The following is a 20,227-nucleotide window of genomic DNA, read 5'->3' as shown; positions in this document are numbered from 1 at the left end:
TTTTCTATTTCTAAATGGCAAAAGATACTTGAAAATGTTGTATTTTTACTCATTCTTCTGTTAACTATCATGTATGTTCTATTTTTTAAATGCCTTCGACAATTTAATTATCTCACCTCTTTCCATTTCAAACAGGACTGTTTTTAAATTATTTCTTAAGACTTATAAAAATTCCTTTTTTACTCCTACTAAGCATCTCAGCATTTAACATTTGACTTTTTGAGTTACTGGATAAAAAATTACTGTATCCCACTTAACGTATTTACTATCATTTGAAGTTAAGACCAAAAGTCTCTTAATAAAAGGAGAATAAATTGAGGGAGGCACTGGCTGGTGAGACCTGGATCCTACAAATGCCTAAGTTAATTTCCTTTCCAGCCCTTAGAACAGGGGCAGGAGAAAGATACTGCAGAAAGATACTGAACCAGTGCTTCACAATACTATAAAAATGTCTGTTTGCTAAAGCTTAGTATGCAACCACAAAGTTACAGACATACATAACTAGTTTCAGAAGTCATATACACTAAATGTACAAATCAAATGTCACCATATAAACTGTTGCAAAGTTTAAAAACTTTAAAAAGAAACTCACCTACCCCATATTTAGAGGATGTTTGTCTATAAATGCAGGAAAGTTAGCATACAGAAAAGTAGAGAAAGGAAGTTTGTGAAACATGATTTTTACTGATTTTCCTGGAAAAGTAAATGGAGAATTTGGGGACAATAAATTGCATAGGACCATTTTACACTTTCAATGTTATAAATTTTAGTTTTGAGACATTTAGGTTTGCATACTCTGTGTTCTTTCAAGTAAGTCTTTCCAAATCTTTGCTTACATAAGCAGTTAGGAACTGAAATAACTCTGAACTAGTTACGCAATGTTGTCTTGTAACCAGGATGAACTGTTGCCACAACATCCGTGGAAATATTCTCTCTATATCTGCAAGTTTACTCTTTGTGTGTCCATATATTTTCTCAGTACATTAATATTTTTCAGGTAGCATATATATGACAATCTCCATGAAAGTGCGTAATGTTTTTCTTCCTAAAAATAGGCTGATGCAAAAATCTTTCCAAAAAAGAAGTCAATGCACTTTACTGGAAAATACAAATCTAAATGACATTGAAGAAGAAGGAATGTGCTTCCCAAACTCACAGAAATGGCCTAGTATCTGTTGCACTGATACAGCCTATCGCTTTCCTGATACTAAAACAGAAGACAGGAAAACCATGATTCTTTTTCTCTCAGCAACCCCTCTGCCAAAATGCTGCAGAGCCAGGAGATATTCTCAGCTACCCTGAGATTATTCAAGGCTACACCTTACTGTCCCTGGGGAAAGGAGATAGGGAATTCCACAGCTGACATCCAGTCTGTCAGGAAATCCTCTTGGCTCTGCCTTCAAATTATATCCAGAATCCAATCACTTATCACCACCTCCTCTGCTACTGTCCTAGGTCAAGTCACTATTGCCTCCTATCTGACTATTTCATTAGCTTCCTAATTAGTCTCTTTGTTCCCCTTCATAACCACCTCCAGGCTGCTCTCACACAGCAGCCAGAGTGAACCTGTTAAGATATAAGTGAGATCATGTCCCTCCTCTGCAGGAAACCCTCCAGTGGCTCCTGTGTCACTCCCAATCTGGCTTCTCTCACTGTTCCCTTGCCTGGAGTGCTCTTCCTAGATATCCACAGGACTTGCTCCCTTCATTCCTTCAGTTCTTTACTCAAATGTCACCTGTCACATGCCTCTTGTTCTGACCATACTATCTAAAATTGCAGCCCTCTTTCTATCCCCTTCCTATCTGCCTTCAGTGCTCTTTTTCAGTCCACTATATAGTTTATTCTTTTTTAATCTATGAATTGTCTGTCTCTCCAATGACTATGTAAAATGTAGGCTTCTCTGGGGCAGGTAATTTCATTTTGTTCATTTTCTCTAAAGCCAAGAATGGTGGGTTCCATAGAATACTTACTCAATTAATATTTTTTGAGAGACATATACATATGTAATGTGAATGGGTATCCTCTCTGGATTCTAACACATCTGCCATCTGTTGAATTAGGCAACTTAAGTACCTGAAATTAGACTGATGCACTTTATTACCATGCTACATATTTTCAGTTTCTCCTGAGGCACCTACTTATGCCTTGCTTTCCCTGCCTGGCATGCTCCCACCAAAATCTTAATCATCTCTGGTCAGATCAAGAACAAGTCAAAGATTTTTTTCTCATCTAAAGAAGTCCTCTAGTTTCCTACAGCCAGTGAATGATCTCTTCTGAATATTCCCATTAACAACTTTTCATTGACAATCATATACTTGGCATCTACTGTACTGAAACTGACATTTATCTCTTATATGGTTATTTCTACCTGGCTAGGTTGCATGTTTCCTGAGATAAGGCAGCCAGCTCAACAGGCCCCTCGGCATCTCCTGTAATGCCTTCATGCAGCATGTCTTTAACTACTTTGACTGATGGAGTGACAAAAGACTGTAACTCTTGGATTTTTTCCTATCATGTAATTGCAAGTTCTCAGTTTATTGTAAGTAATTAGTGTGACCTGAAATATTGTGCCTAATTCTAAAGAAAGGCCTATACATTATGCTCATGTTCTGCACAGTTGCTAGGATGAAGATGAGAACACTGTGCCAGCTCTCTGAAAAAAGTACAGTATTTTGGCAATCAGAGGAATAACAGCAAGATTACCAACTTCATTTTGTTCATTTGTAGGATAAATGATGGTAAAATTAATACATCACACCTTGGGAATATAATTTACCTAAAGATAAAAATTTTTAGCAATACTAGAGTATTTTAAAATAAATTTTATTTACAATTAGTTTTAAAAAAACAAAAAACTTCATATTAGGATACAAAAGAAAAATTCCTATCTTACTCGTTATTTTTGGGTGGTTGGTACTGGGGGGTCTAGAATATCCCATGTAGCCACATTGCATGTCAGTCCTACTGCTAAATACCCTAGAACAATTTTGATGACAGAACCCTGGTCTAGTTGTAACTAAATAATCATCAAAAGACTCAAATGAAATCTTGAAGTAAATAATCTTTAGAAAATTAGTATATAATAAGTAACAATATAATCAGAATAAAGATTCAAGAATTTGAGAAGATGAACTATGTCTATATGACAATCAGTATACCTCTTTACAGAAACTTTTTTTTACAAGAAAGTTTTTGTTGGTTTTTTATTGTATTGTTTTGTTTTGTTTGTCAGCGGGCCAGTACAGGGATCCAAATTCTTCACCTTGGTGTTATCAGCACCACACTCTACATAGTAATCAAACCAAACTGGCCAGCCCCTACAACAAAGCTTTAAAAATGAAGATTTGTAACAGCTTATTTTGATCCCCAAATATTGTATCAAATTTCCTGCCTGGCATTAGAGACGTAAGTGCAAACCACAAAGATACCAATTGTTACACTGTATGCCAGAATTTCTTCCCCGTAATGAGAAGATTTCAGAGCATAGATATCAGTACATTCATGTCTACAAATTATCCTGAATATAATATTAAATCAAGTGAAAGGAGAAATAGAAGCCAATTATTTCTAATAATGTAATAAACCTGCTTTTATCCTACTAAGAAATTTGACAAATTAAGGTTTAAAGAGTAAACTTTTTTATGTCCCATCTTGTTGAAATGAATTTCTAAGGAAACTTTCTTCTAGTCTACAAAAACCAACCAAACCAAATCCTACCACAATAACAAAAACAAAAACTACCTTAAACTGCATTTTTTGGGGGTGGGTGGGGGCTTCCAATAGTTCTGAGTTTTAAAATCACAAATACATGCAAAGTTCAAAAATATTTAATGTAATTGTGCTTCATGTCAAAGTAGAAATAAAAGAAAAACAGTCACTGTATAGAGGATACTACAGAATAAAAATTACCACTACATTAATGGGAAGGCAAACAATTAAAAAAAAGTAATTCATGTTAGTTTTCTAACCAATTATCTATCAGTGAACTAAAAGAAATAAGTATACACTGAAATTTAAAGGAAAGCCCTTTAGGGATACTCTTTATAAAAATCTAAATGATTTACGGAGCATCTATGTCTTCAGAATGCACTAGTAAAATAAAGTCCTTACGCCTTGCCTGGAGGCAAAGACCTACCTTTCAGATTGTAACCGTACTTTAGATGGGAATTTATTAGCCTAATCCCAGACCAAATTAAAGCAAACAAGATTTTGTTTTCCTGTGTTTTCTTGTTTGCTTGCTTTATTTTTATGTGGCATCAAGTACAAACAGCAGAGTCTTTCTTTTAATACTTACATTTTGGGTGGAATTATGTGAAGTCACTGATAGCAGACCATTTTTGCCCACAAAATGACAATTTCATATAATTCAACCTAATATTATTCCTTACAAAAATAATAACTGTACTCTTCAATCTTATTATTCTGTTTTGTGGCATAATTATTAAACTTGTCATATGTGTGTTACACAGAATTGTCCACTCAAACTCCCACATACACAATATTCCCTGACTTAGGGTCCTATAATGTAGACCAGTTAATTCTGGCACCCCTGGATTACCCTCAGGGAACAGGCACCCTACTGTCCTTTACTAGATGACAGTTATGCCCACTTGCATAGCACACTGTCTGTTGAGAATGTCTGGATTCCTCAAGTCATAAGGCTTTGTAAAGCCTGAAGGGTACTGGCAGGAAGAGTGAGTCTCAGAAGGTAGTCAAAAGATTTTTAATGATCTGTAATATTTTCTAGGCCAGGAATACTCAATTTTTGTCTACCGACTACCTCCCACGGAGGCAGCACATTCTCATAAGCCACCTATCTTTTGCTCCTTCTCACTACAGTGGAAAAAATCCAACTCACCAGAATTTATAAGTTTCTGTGGCATGCATTTTGAGTAATTCATTGAACATAAATGTATTGAGCACCTAGTATAAGCCAAGCACAGTGGCAAGTTTTAGAGGTCTAGTTAATTTTTAATTCCATTTGTAAGTTATTAATGCAGAAATGCTGATAGAGTTATTTTATAAATACGATCACTGTGAAAGACAAGACCAGCTTGAGGTCTTAGCTGTCACCAGCGATTTGTGGAATTCCCTTTGACAGTCAGACTCTTGGTTGCCCTCACTTGGTTCTTGTCACTGAGACTTCCTGTGAGGGTCCTGTGGGATTAACACTGAAAGGACCCTTTAATAAATAGAGTGCTTTCAGGTAAAGGACGAGTCCTCTGCAGAATTCCTTTACAATAAATACTCTTCTTGAGGTCTGTTGGAGTTTGTGATGTCATAATGTCAGGTTTTTTTTTTTTTTAATTTGGGGGTTTTCTTGGCCACACATTGAAAATTTTCCCAAAATATTTAACTAAACTGACACCGTAACAGTAATGTTGTCAAAGACCGTGTTGTTTTTCCCATTTGTTCCTACAACTAGTTTTGTACTTACTAAGCAGGATCGACTGAGGCAATGATTTGCCTTGAAAAGATTAAGCAGACACAAATTGAAAGGCCAAAACTCTCAATCTGTGAAGAATTTGGATACATTTAATAAATTATACATGTAATCTTTATAAACAAAATTGCAAGTTTTAGAAATATTTCTTAATTTTCTGGATAATCCATCAAAAGAGATTAAAAAAAGGAAGGACTGCTTTTCTTATAGCTTCTAAGGAGAAGTCTAGAAGTAAATTTAGCACCACCGAAAGACAAATAACAAAGTAGGGAATCTACTCTGTAACAGCAAGTGAAATGTTGCCTGGCTGGCACCTTAGTATATGAGATAGAGAGTACGGATTACACTGAGCTCAGGGTCCTCAAAGTAAATGTTTTTCTGGAAATTGGTGCTGCTCCCCCTTGTGGCTACTTAGACACATTGTAAATAACACTTTTTGTACAGGTTCTTTCTAGGCTATATATTGCTAGAATATATATGCTAAAATATTAGGCTACTTAGCCCACATTTTTTTGCCACCCCCCAACCTGCCCCATTCACTTTTAAGAAAAATGGATTGTGTCAAATAATAAGTACCACCTAAATGTGAAAAACAACAACAACAACAACTTACTGTGGTAGAATCAAAAGAAAGGATGTCAACAACAGGGGGAGTAGAGATCTGCAAATCGATTACCTCAAGCTTTGGATTAATCTGTGTATATACATAAAAAAAGTTAAAATGAGATTTTTATACCATAAGAAATTGGATGCTATTTGTAAAAACCTAGAGATTATTTCTTAATACATTCTAAAATTAAAATATAGTGTGGTATATTCATTAACATGGATGAAAAATTTTTTGCAAATATTAGCCTGTCAAATCTATCAGTGTATAAGAAAAGATCATTATGACAAAGTTGAACTTATTCCAGGAATAAATGGTTGCTTTCACACTAGAAAATCAATGTAAATTACCTGTAAAGAGATATTAAAAATAAAATAAAATGACCCACCTCAAAAGATGCAGAAAAAAATCCTAGCCAGTTCATTAAGAAAAAGAGAAGGAAATAAAAGGTGTTAAGATGTAAGAAATAGAAGGAAGAAATAAATTGTCATTCATATTTATTATGATTATTTATGGAGAAATCCCAAAAGAACCTACCACTAAATCGTTAGAACTAATAAGAGAGTTTAACACAATTGTTAGACCCAAAATTGATGTACAAAAATCAATTGCATTTCTGTATCTTAGCACACAGTTAAAAAATGTACATTCTTAAAAGACACCATTGATAATACCATAACAATTTTAAAATACCTTAGAATAAACATACAAATAAGTATAAGACTATATGGAATAAAAAAAATAAAACTTAGGTTGACATTGAAGAAGCCTCAAATAAATAAAAAGCTATACTTGGAAGAGCTCAGAAGCAGAGTGCTGTACATATGAAAAATAAGTATAAGAGAAAAGTGGCACCACAAATCAATAGAAGAGGTGTAATATGTGGTTGAGAAAACTGCTGGATTATACGGAACCCTGCCTAATACTACATACAAAGGTGGGCAGCAGATAAATTAAAACCTAAATGTTATGTTAAAATTATAAAGTTAATATTAGCAAATGCATAAGAATATCTTTGCAACCAAAGACCAAGAAAGATATCTTAAATAAAAACTTCAAAAGCAAAACCATATGGCAAAAAAAACAACAAAAAATTGCTGTATCTGATTACACCAGAATTCAGGATTTTTGTTTAACAATGGACACTACAAGTCATCAATCAGATAATGGAAGAGGAGGAGATACTGTGTGTCTAAAATGGAAAAAGGACAAATATCTAAGATATACAAAACCCCCCACAAAAACCTACAAACCAAAATGAAAAGGACAGTAACCCTGAGAAAAAAATTATAGAAGTGAGAACCTAATAATTAATCAGCATATAAAGAAATTTTCAGAAACACTAGTAATGAGGAAAGTTAAAATTAAAGCAAAATACCACTTAATGTCTGTTAGATTACAAAAACCAGAAAGCTGAATAATGCCAACATTGTTTATAGAAACATTGTTTTGTATTGGCCAAAAAAAAAAAAAAAAGAAAAGAAAATTAGAAATACTCCAAATGTCTATCAGCAGTAAAATAAAATAGATACATAAACTGTGGGTATTACTACTCTGGTAAGTTCCCTGGAATACTACACAGCAATGAAAGTGAATAAAATATAACTGTGTGCAACAACATATAAATATATGAATTCAGAATTTGTATGTATGAATCTCAGTATTTTAATGTTAAATGAAAAAGCAAGCTACAGAAAAATATATGCAGTATGATTCCATTTACATAAAGCTCAAAACCATTCAAAACTAAACAATATTTAATTACAGATTCAAACATATATAGTAAAATTACAAAGAAAAGCAAGGGAATAATTACCTAGAGTGGTGACCACCTCTAAGAAGGTTATTTCAGAATTTGAAAAAACCAAAAAAAAAAAAAAAAAAAAACGTTCAAACATTATGAATGCAAAGAAGTAAACAAAGAGCAACAAAGATAGCGGAACTTAATATCAAGTAAATAGTACCATCAGTAAATGTACTGAAGCACCTCAAAAGAAACTGTTGACTGAGGACTTAGTTAGAAAAGCTTCCTATGGAGGAAACATGGCTTAGGATGTCAACTTAAAAAAAGGTTTAGAAAACAAAAAGAGTGAGAGAGGAGTTAAAGAGCATTCCCCAGCATGGAGGCAGAATGCTGACGTGCTGCTTTTGCACAGGGGTAGAAAGAAGAGAACGTTAGAGAGTTGGCAAGGGTCAAATTGTGAAGGGTGAAGGCATTTGGAAAGGCACAGAAAATTGGAGGCTAAATATGCTTTACAAAGGTTAATCTGACAGAAACATGTGGAGTAGGAGGAAGAAATCAGGGATGGCAGTGAATACACTCCTGCAATAGTCCAGGACTATAGTGATGAGCCAGTGGTAAGAGGAGTGGAATGATTTTTAAAGCATTTATCTTGCTTGATAGGTATAGCTGTAGTTTTAAAAACAGTAAGAACATTTTATAATTTTCCCTCCAACTGTGTGAGAGGGGGAAGTGTACATGCCCATTAATTGCCACGTTATGGCAAAGAAGGGATAACCTGTGCAGAGTGAGGATAAAAGACTATCAGCTCAGCTAACTTTGTTTCTTTCTGGCTGTTCCCTAAAGCAGAAAGCAAATAGCCTCCTCCTGTTAATTCTGAGTCTTCAGCAGAAACAAAGAAAAGAAACCTTTTAGGCTCACTGTCTGAAGAGACTGCCGGCAGACATTTTATTCTCTTTTATCTACTGCCACCTAGTGTAGACAGGAAACTGTTTACCTATGAAAACATGACCTGGTTTCACCACCTGAGATTGGGACCACTCAAAAAAATCTAAATCACGTGAAAATAGTCAGCACCTCTCAGAGAAAAATCCTTCACCGTCTGTATGTAAGTTGGGAAAAACCGCATGTAATTAACAGTATTTTACAGCACTGTGGCACAAGCTGCTGCCACATTAATAGAGAAGGAAATTCATACCAAGTAAACGTCTACAGTTCTCTCCATAAAGAAAATATGCTGAGGGAGTAACATTTCTATTTAAATTCTTTCCTCGCTAACCTCTATGAATACAAATAGTACCTTCTAGCTCCTATGTTTATTAAAGAGGAAAACCCTTTAATAATTAGAGTTGCTGTCAAATGGAGTGGCTTCCTTAAGAGAGGCTGAGTTCTCCATAGCTGAACAAGGGTGTAAAACTAGGAGTCATGAATGAGGGAAATATTAGCCTATATGACCTCAAGGATAACATCCCACATCCCACTCTGAGATTCTGTGTGTCCATCAAAATAAGGAGTCCATGAGCATGAACACCTTTACTAAAAATTTTCATACGTTTTCACTAGACCACAAGCTTCTGAGGGGCAAGGAGTATGCACATCTTATTCATGGCTGCATACTCTAAAGCTAGCACAATGTCCAGCACACAGATACTTTAATACCTGTTAACAGGATGAAATTTAATTCTGATCATATTAAAGCATTACACCAAAGTGGTTAAAAATACAGACTGCAACCACAGCGCCTGGGTTGAAATTCCAGTGCTGCCACTTACTAGTGTTAAGATTTAACTTACACACGCCTCGACTTCTCATCAGGATAAAAATGGTATTTACTTCACAGAGATGTTAGAATACTAAATAATTTACGCAAAGCATTAGAATAGTGTTTGTTTAAGTGTTAGATATTATTGTTATTGTTATTATTAGTTTTTGGCAGCTGGCCAGGACAAGGATTAAACCCTAGACTTTGGTGTTATCAGCACCACACTCTAAGCAACTGAGCTGACCGGCCAGCCCTATTATTATTACTATTATTATTATCATTATGTAATCTCTGGAGAACATTTACTGAGGTCCAAAATACTTTAAAAATATACTACACATATAACTAAAACACAAAATTGGTAGACAAGTGGACTTTTTAAAATCATAAATGGTAAAGTTTTCAACCTCATTAGAAGATTGAGATAACAACCCAATTTCAGACTTGAAGACTTAAATCGATCATGTGTAGTTTTCAACAATGAATCATGGTTACAAAATATTATTATATAAATATTTGGTTAAGTTAAAGGATGTTTTTCTTCTTGCTAAATATCATGTAGAGCTTTTTATGCAATTTATAGATTAAGGTAATCTCACAGGGCCAGTATAAAATTAAAAGCCATCAGAACAATTATTTTATTTATAAATTATTTTGAACTAATTATAATCTTTTTTTATAATATTCTGCAATTCTCCTAGAATAATTATTTTGATGTCTTACTGTCACCAAGATCTATCACCATCCCTTAGAATGGCTGTCCTGTCTTCCTATCAAAATATGCAAATGGAGCGGGGACTGCTTAGGAGAAAAGTGTTATGCATACACATTAAATTCCCCCTTCAAGAAGGAAAGTTTGTTTTTGTCTGGGGGCAGGACAGTGCAATTCAGCTTGTGATAGTCTGAAGAAGATAAAGTTATTATGAACTAGTGATATGCTATAGCATAATGTGGGCAGGGTTAAGATACCTTGTATAAAAATTGGGCTTCTGGGCCCAGCCCGTGGCGCACTCGGGAGAGTGCGGCACTGGGAGCGCAGCGACGCTCCCGCCGCGAGTTCGGATTCTATATAGGAATGGCCGGTGCACTCACTGGCTGAGTACCGGTCATGAAAAAGACAAAAAAAAAAAAAATTGGGCTTCTTTCCCACCAAAAAAAGTACAGCGTTGTTTTCATGTTTTTAATTAAGATGGAGTGCCTAGGCCAGAAGTACAAAAGTTGTTATACCAGCAGAAAGAATACAGGAGGGTTCTGTTTCACACAGCAAGGATTCAATGCTTCATGTCTCCTTTTATGTGATCTCTTCTCATTTATTCTAAAAACAATTTAGCTATCACCTCCTCTTTCCATGTAAGAATTAGTAATTTATATATTTAGTCAGCTGGTAGCCAAGATCTAAGACTCTGCAGGGTTCCCCACCTTCAAACAAGTAAAGCACTTAAGGCTGGCAAATGGGTAGCTTTTGCAAAAGGCCAATTTTAGCCAGCAGACTGAGATTATGCAATTCACATGAGCCTCACAGAAAACATAATAAAATACAAATGATAGGAATGTTATGTTGCTTTGAACTCAGAAATGAAACACTCATGATTACTGCAAAAAGAGAAAGTTAAAAAAATTAATTAGTTCACTTAGATACTGTTTATTCCACATATTTTAATAATACCTGTTTATTTTCTTTAAATCATGAATACTGACCTCAAAAAAAGTTTTCCTAGTTTTTAAATATTTCCAAAGTAACATATGTAAGCTCACATTGCCTATAGCTGTAACAAAAAAATTTAATCTACCAATTCAGTATTTCAAAGTAAAATTTACTAATCATAAATGAACACAGCACTACTTCTATTTTGATTCATACTATTCCATTTTAGGTGAAAATTTTAAACTAAATAGGCTTTTGGCTCTGTGATGGATCTATTTGCATTAATTTGAAATAACATTTTTATAAACAACAATTTGGTACTTAACAATTATTTATTCATAATACTAAAGATGTCCTCTGTCCAGAAAACTTTACACCCTTACTAGAGATTTTTAAGAAAAAAATTAAATGGTTGTTCATATGCAGAATCCTATCACTTCTCTGGCATTTTATATCACAGGATCTGAAAGTATTTTACAAAAATAAGTCATATTGTATACTTAAGTTACCATGAGTGCTTACAGATAATTTAAACTGGGTACACGGAGGCTGACTTCCATGAGGCCTCAAAAAAAAAAAACTTTAGTCACAAGTTTCAACATTCTGTACAGTGCAACTGAACTCTAATTTCATGATGACATCAAGGATAGTTTTTAATAGAATTTTTAAGTGTACATGTGAACAGTACTTTTGAGAGTGGCTTTTTGCATGGCCTGGGTCAGTCTGACCTAGCAATACAAAGCAACCTAGTTGGTTTTACAGTTGTCTGGCTATACTGTCAGGGCAGAGCTACTCAGACAACTTGTTGACATTTTAAAGAAAGTACAGACTTTTAAATGTACTGGCAGTAAATCAAGAAAATGGCTTAAGTCTCCATGCTGAGGTGACATGGTATCATGGAAATATCACTGAATTACGCATAAGGAGACCCGAGCTCAGCCTGCAGCTGTGCCATCCAACACTCTGGAAAGGTGGTCAAGTGGTTAACAGGGCAGCAGGGTATCTGCCTCCTGATCAAGCCCATCCAAGCCACAGAAATACTAGAATAAAAAGTACCACGAGTCACTACAACCAGCTTTGGTAAACAAGAAAAAAATACGTTAAATTAAAATATATTTCACGTTTTATATGAATATATATGATCACAGGGGATCAACAAATCACACCTATAATTGCAGAAACTGAAGAAAATGTGATGAGCAAGAAATTATATTACATTCTTTCTCTATAAAATAAAAGAAAATACGATGATCTAAATCATATTTAGATCTAAAAAGAAAATAAATTTCTTTTATTTAGAAATAAAAGAGAAAAAATGATGATATGATAAGTAGGATGAAGAAGTAGTAAAGCACAATGATTAATACTTCAGAGAACTGGAAAGATTGTCAGAAGTTGGAAAAGACAAAAATTATAGCAAAGAACTGAAAATAACACTACCAAGGAGAAACTAGGACAGAAATCCCAAGGTACAGCTGGATTAAAATAAATCTAGAAAATAGTCCAAAAAAAAACTGAAAAGAAAAAAAGATACATATACAGGGACAATTTGAGACATGCAAAAGTGCCTGAGACAACAAAAGACCAAGACTAAGAAAACTAACATTAAAGAAGTGACTGGGGTGGGAAAAAGGGAGACCATGGAAGGATGGCATTGACTGTGAAGGAGGCTACTGTGCACTGACACTCAGGAACAGGTCTCAAGAACTCAAAATACCTACTCTAAATGCAAAGAAAGACCCTGCCAATGATACACCCCCCCACCCCCCCCACACACACAAAAAATTCAGTTGAATAGGTAAGAGTAATTTCTGATATCATCTCTTGGAAGAGGAAAGGAGCTTAAGAAGAACCATGCAAAATGGTAAGAAATAGACTGACACTAGCTAAGTATCCAGCAAAGATAAATTTCTCTTTGAAGAAAGTGGAGCACTTAAATCTATAGGAGGACCTAAGGGATCTTACATACAGCTAAACAGATAATTATGTATTCAAAAATATATGTAGCAAGGAATAAAATGGTCTCAATTATTAGATTTACTTGCTAAATCTCTTAACTGTCCATAGGTTTTTTTTTTTGCTACATAAAAGGGTTTTAAGATACTTTTTTCAATAATTCTTGCAAAAATTCTTGCCTTCTGCCTTGTTCTCATGCCAGACATAACATGACCTACCTAAACACACCTAGAATATGAAGCTAGTTCAGACTTCACAGTCACCAAAGACCTTAGATTTAATTTCTCATTTCCTAGTACTATCACAATTTTTTAGTTTTATTTCTGGTCCTTCAAGAATTAAATATAAGGCTTCAACACTATTACACACTACCCTATATATATAGTTTTATTTTATTAGTGAAAACAATTGACTGTTTCTCAAAGTGCTACTGTTTTAAGTCAGGACTAGGTATTATATAGCTCGGTATAATTTCAAGCACCTAGTTGACCAATTGCCACAAAATGTAAACAAAAGGTAGGACAAATATGCACAAAATACTCACTTCAACAGTTTCAATTTTTCCTTCATGGGGATGTGGTGTTCTTGGGTAGATGTCAAGAAGATGTGGTGGTGAATCAAAATGTAATCTTTTGAGGTTTCTTTTATTAAGAACTTTACGATGCAATTCATCAAAGTTAGTTCTCCATAATAAGACCTACAAAAAAAGTCAATAATATCAGCAGTTATTGACTTATATGTACAAGCAATAGAACTGATTTTTTAAAAAACGAATATACAGAATCATCCCTCAAAGTAGTCAGAAAGGCTGGGTATAAATAATGTTACTGTTTCTCAACACTTCTTTTTAGGCAGGTTGGGGGAGAGAGTTAGTGTTTCAAATTGCCTCCATGTCTGGTTTAAAATTCATATTAAGAAAATATTATCTTGAAATCCTTTTTTTTTCCAAGTTCCAAACCATGTTCCTGGATTGATCATCCACTTTATTCAATAAATCCAACTATGAAAGACTTTTGGTCATTTCAAATAAATGCAGATTTGCTACATAAATGATTTATATTTACCATCCTCAAGAAGCTTAACATTTGAAGGAACAAGACATACAGACAAATGATTAGGCAATAATTCAAGCTAAAGTGTTATATACCTCCTGAAAGTGGACATTCAGTTAGTGTCAGTTACATATATATTTAAGTGTAAAACTGAGCAAAAGAAAGTAAGTGCTATGTGAGTTCCCAAAACTTACTAAAACTGGCACTATTTGAGCTATGAGATAGCAGATGTCCTGGCAAATTAAAATAAAACCACACTGATAATCATCTTAACATACGCAAACTAGCTGGTTATAAAAATCTTAGCTGAGGTCAAGGATCCCTTTATCCTAACCAAATCAAAGAGGGAGCTGAAAGATGTACAAACCTGAGTGTCTGCACCTCCTGATGTAAATAGCTCTCCACCTTTTGAAAATGAAACAGTAAAGACAGGTCCCTATGAAATAAAAGGAGATAGAAAAAAAGTAGTTGGTGGTGTTTACTCATGGCCAAGAGGACTGTGAGTACCAATTTTTCATCCTACTTTATGTAGACAACTTATGCAATAAGTCTCATAGAACATATCCATTTGCTAGAAACTAATGCTGGGGGAGTAAATATAATCAAAGAACCAACTCTAAGTTATACCAAAACACAAACAAAGGATACTAAATAAAAAAGAAATGCAAAAAAATTAACCAGAAAATAAACTTTTTCTCCTTTAAAAAAAAAAAAACTTCTACATGTGTAAATTGATAAGACTTTCTGTTAAGATTTTCTGGCTTTGAACCCTGTATTCAAGCAATCACTAGCAGAAACTGAATGATAAATATGTAGGTAATGGGAATGAGGCTACATAAACAAAGGCTACTTGTTGACCACAACAGGCTTCACTGAGTTCTCCCTCACGCAGGCAACAGTGACCCTCTGAAAGTTTTAAGAAAGCAGGACACAGATAGGAGAAGAGCTTTGACTGATGAAAACCAACATCACAATTGTGAGAATGATGAATTGAAGTAAGAATGAATGCGTGGAGGCCATTTAGGAAGCTACTGCAATTATCTAGGCGAGAAGTAATGAGGAACTTCAAACTGAGCAATTACTGTGGAGTTGGACATGTCTGTACTTGCCACAGTCACAAGATGAATAACCTCTAGGTCAATTTTCCCGTCAAGAGTAATTATTTCTCATCTCAAAAATATCAATACATTCTGTTTGTTTTTAATATGCCTTAATCTATACAGGAAAACTTTTTATAAATCCTTAATCTATACAAGTAAACATGTCGTATTTTTCCAAATAGACCATCCTACAGACTTAGGTTATTAAAGCTTCATAAATACCTTTACCTACAGACTAAAAAAAATTTCATCTTCATGTATAGTGTTTTTCTTCTAAAATATTGTGTTTATTTTCCCCCTATTATTTTGTACTTCTTTCACGGATATTTCAATCCTTGGCCACTTTTACTGGTTGTGTTTATTCGGCCTAAATCCATGGAGATGCATATATCTGAGCTGGTTAGTGTCTACGTCTGCTTCACCCTAAAACCACTGCAGAACAAATGATAAAGCAAGGCAGGAAGCCAGGCAGGATATAGGAAAGTAGAAAGAACCTCTTTTCTTCTTTTATCACAAAGCCCATTCTATTTCTAGATATAAACATCTTATACTTGCTTAAAAGGAAGTATCTAGTACATCTAAAAAAAAAACAACAACAAAAAAAGAAGGATGCATTCTAAAAAATTCAGAAAAGTTTGAATATTTACCCACAAGCGAGGAATAGTGTATATACTTTAAAAATTTCTCTTTAATGCATTACATGCTGAGACTGGGGAGTGTTCTTTGAACAGGTTTAATAAATAGCACCCCTCCTTCCCACTTGGTTCTAAACCAACTGAGAAACAAGACAAAGGAATAAGATATATGAGAGCCAATATATCACCTCTCTTGCAGATAAATGCTTGTAAAAAGAGAATGTAGCTTTTATCTGAAAGGCAAATAGACTTTCTAGACCTGATGCCCAGAATGAATCAGATTTGACTACCCAGTCACAGGCAACACTAGACAGGGCAGGTCTTCCCACAAGAACGATCAGAGGAAAACAGTAAGGACAGGCTCACTCCCAAGGGCAGCAGAAGAAAAAGTGTAGGAAATAAATTTAGCCATCATTATTTCAGTAATCAACCTATACTATATACTGATGAAGACTGCAGTAAAGGATCCATTTAATGGTCATTGAAAGATATACATTGATTTTGACAAGAATTACAATAAATAATATTTCTAAGAGTCGCTTCCAGAGTATAAAAACATAGCCTTAGAAGTAAAAAATTTTTGTGATTAGCAGCAATGTGTACTACACCTGGAAAAATAATAAAGACATATAATAAAATGGATCAAAACTTTTGAATATATATATTATTTAAAAAGCAAAAATCTTAGTGTTAATACCATATGTCCTTGAAGTGTATATATGAGCCTTCCTTCTAAGAGATCCAGAATCTTAAGTGTACCATCTGAAGAAGCAGTGATGAGATAGTTACCCGAAGGATGGAATGATAAACAGTTAACTCCACCGCTGTGCACTGATTTATGGAAAATAAAAGCAAAAAGTTCAGACAATAATTCTCAATTCTAAAGATGCCCCTTTGCCTTATTAGCAATATTAAGTTGAAAACAAAAACCAATTAGAGGCAATGTCTCCACAACACCAAAATTCTATATAGCTCACTAAAATGAATAAGTATTTTGGTATCATATAAAGATAAGCTTCCAACGAATGACACAGAATAACTTTAAAAATGAGACCATGTCATTGAAAGATAACCTTACTGTCCATGCAGCCATAAAGTTGTTTCATATATTACCAATATAACCAACAGTTGATTACTACCAGCTCATATAAGATATATAAGCTAACCTCAAATTAAATTTAATAACCAATTAGTGGCTCAGGATTAAGGGGTGAGGAGTATAGAGATATATTTAGAGAAGGGCACAGTACCACCATCATTTCTGAGAATTCACTTCTGGACATGATTCTTCCAATGGGAGGCAGTATAATACAATGATTAAAAGTTTGTTCTTCCACGGGCTTTGTAAGTAGAAATGCTATGCTAGTTCTATCAATTATTTGAGCAAGTTACTTACCCTTTTTAAGCTTCAATTTCCTTATCTTTAATATAGGAGCAATAAGGATACCTCTTAAGAATGTTGTAAGGATTTAGCACAGTGTCTGCTACATGGTAAATACTGAATAAGTGGTAGCTTATACATACGTGATTACACATATGTGTAATTATAATGTGGTTTTAATATAAATCCAATATAAACCAAGAAAATCAATTCACTTCTCTTTCAGCTACAATACATATGCACAGGAGGAAGCTGTTTCCTACCAGTTATAACACCTATTTGTGCTTACATAACTCCTTGTGATTCAGAATTCAGAGTCAATTTCTATTCCTGACTTCTCACACAATACAGATGACCAGAGTTTGAAAATCTCACAATAATTTTTTTTTTTACATCCCTAACATCATCTTTAATTAAGGTTCCTTCAACCTCCCTCTTCTGCCTAGCTTCGCAGACCCTGCTGTTGATGGAGGCGAACTATACTGTTTTCTTGCCAGTTCAAAGGCAGCCCTGTGACTCTCAGTAAGAGGGCCAAACCACACCAAGAAGGAGAATTGGTTCTTCATAGAGAAGCCTACTCCATAATGGAATTTTTTGTTAAATTGTTACCTTGATAATGCTGGAGTAATTTGTTAACTCTTATATCCCAGATTTTCACCGTATGATCAGAACCTGCTGAAGCTATGCACGTACCACTAGGGTTAAAATCCACAAAACTTGCAAATCTAGGAGGAAAGAATAAGATGACCTAATATTTTGATATCTTTACTCTCATTTCTTTACTTAAATAGTTACAATTAAATGTCTCCTTAGGACTGGACAAGGGGCATAAAGAATAAGTATGATTTGTAACAATATATATGCTAGTAATATTGATTTGATCAACATATCTCAACGGTGAACCACAAAAATATGTATAATCAATTTTGATTCAATAAAAATTAAAATAAATAAATAAATGTCTCCTTAGCAAATTAACTCATATAAATGCACAGAGAATGGACTTACCCTACAGAATCTGAGAAGTTATTAACACATTGCTTATTTGTGGTATCCCAAATTTTAATAGTTTTATCCTCACTACATGACACAATTAATCTTCCGTCAGGTGAAAATCTAGAAAGCAAAAGAAACAAAATTCTATTTGTGAAAGGCTCCTGACAACCACCACGCCTATCTTCCACACCACGTACAAGTCAGGGTGTACACATTAAATACCAGAGACAACTATTACCATATCATGCAGCAAAATCATATTCTGTATCCAACATCTTTCCAACTACATATCATCATGACAAACAACACACTGACAGACCATTAAAAGATCAAAATATGCTATGTAGACTGTTTCTTTTTTCTTTTTATTCTTTTATTCAAATAATTTAGTTTTATGGCATTGCTTCTAGGCTTTTTATTTAACTCAGCACTCCTTCCAAGATAAGTACCCTGTATTTTTTAAAGTACCCTACTTCTTTCTTCTATTTCTGTCATTTATGACCCAAGAGAACCTTTCTTACTCATCCTACCAACACGGTAGAGAGGCTTATTGTAAGGAAAGGACTGGTGTGTTAAGAATTAAAATTAAGTGACATCACCAACAAAAGAACCTCCCCAAGCCTGTAACTTCCTGGAACTGGGGAGGCCAGAGAGCTCCAATGGACTGAAAATAGGACAACTTGTTTATACAGAAATTCCTTCATGGTCAAATCTATCATCCACATGCCCCATTAAAAAACAAATGAGAAAAATCTCAGACATCTTACTTGCTGTTTTTGTGCTGTCTATTCCTTTTAAATCCTTTCCAAGGTTCTTTTTTTCCCCCTAAGTGCCTCTTAAAAATAGACAGAAGAGCAGAGGACCAAACAGAAAATGAAAACAAATTTTAGACTATTAGGAAACTATGAATAGTAGTTTTGTTATTTATATTTAGCAATAATAAAAACCAAAAAAGACAGATTTAGGTCATAGACTGATTATGTTTCAATTTTATTTGTAGTTTCCCTTTATACCCAGAGGCCAGATTACTATGTCATCAATTAAGGGTGTGGAATACAATTGAAGGTCTTTCTTTTTGTTCTCCCTCCTTTCCCCACCCCATTCTTAAGGCTGACCTGGAAATAATTCTTCCTGACAGAAACTTTGAATCTGGCATTTATGGATTCACCACATGAAAAGAAAAGACACAAGGAAGCATAACTGAGTTCTGTGTAGAATAATCTTTAAAAATTCAAGAAAATAACCTTGCAAGGAAAAATCTTTCATGCTGGGTAGTTTACTCTAATTTTATAATAACAAGTAATATTTTATTAACCTTTTCCTCCAGAAAATATGTGAGAAAAATTCAAATATGAAGGACAGTATGATAGAAAGGCTCCAAATAGAGGAAAAGGACTCTGGGGAAGAAAAATCTACTCAGTGTCTCCATGAACATAAACTTATCCTAATAACTGCAAACAACTAATGCAAGGAATCAAATTGTTTCTTAATAAGGTATAGTTTTAAATAAATTACTTAATGTGAATATTTTAAATGACAAGAATATTCCTAAGAGATGACTTGATTCTTACATTGTGAGAAAGCCATGATGAATAAAAATATTTAACAAAATTGAATGATAATATACAAAGGACAAAAAACTCACCCCACAATATTATTGACCAAACCCTACCATCATTATCATATCATTATCCTTCCCACATTTACCAAGCACATATGGAATAGAATGGTTCTTAACACATTATCTACAGCAACTTGTTTAATCTTCAAAATAACCCTATAAAACAGGTCCTATTTTTTGCCTCAGTTTACAGATGAATAAATGGAGGCACATAAAGGATCACTAACTTCCAGAGTCACACAGTCCAGTAAGGAGAGGAGCCCAGATCAGAACCAGGCAGTCTGTTTC

At 34.3% G+C, this 20,227-nt stretch overlaps 1 protein-coding gene across 3 annotated transcripts in view; it reads right to left on the bottom strand.

The window, feature by feature from the left end:
• POC1B (POC1 centriolar protein B) overlaps positions 1 to 20,227 on the bottom strand; it is an 84,555-nt gene that overhangs the window by 25,456 nt on the left and 38,872 nt on the right. For 2 of the 3 annotated variants that reach the window (XM_063074925.1, XM_063074923.1), the window contains 6 exons: positions 18,331 to 18,438; positions 17,932 to 18,047; positions 16,639 to 16,772; positions 14,574 to 14,642; positions 13,699 to 13,851; positions 6,057 to 6,137 (listed from right to left, as the gene is read on the bottom strand). In XM_063074925.1, coding sequence (XP_062930995.1) covers positions 6,057 to 6,137; positions 13,699 to 13,851; positions 14,574 to 14,642; positions 16,639 to 16,772; positions 17,932 to 18,047; positions 18,331 to 18,438 — 661 coding nt within the window. The remainder of the gene's footprint in view (positions 1 to 6,056; positions 6,138 to 13,698; positions 13,852 to 14,573; positions 14,643 to 16,638; positions 16,773 to 17,931; positions 18,048 to 18,330; positions 18,439 to 20,227) is intronic. The other variant, XM_063074924.1, reaches the window with a different exon arrangement.

Source organism: Cynocephalus volans, chromosome 12 (assembly GCF_027409185.1).
Source record: "Cynocephalus volans isolate mCynVol1 chromosome 12, mCynVol1.pri, whole genome shotgun sequence".
Lineage (NCBI taxonomy): Eukaryota > Metazoa > Chordata > Mammalia > Dermoptera > Cynocephalidae > Cynocephalus > Cynocephalus volans.
The sequence above is the reverse complement of the archived record's forward strand: the minus strand, read 5'-3'. Positions and strand labels throughout refer to the sequence as shown.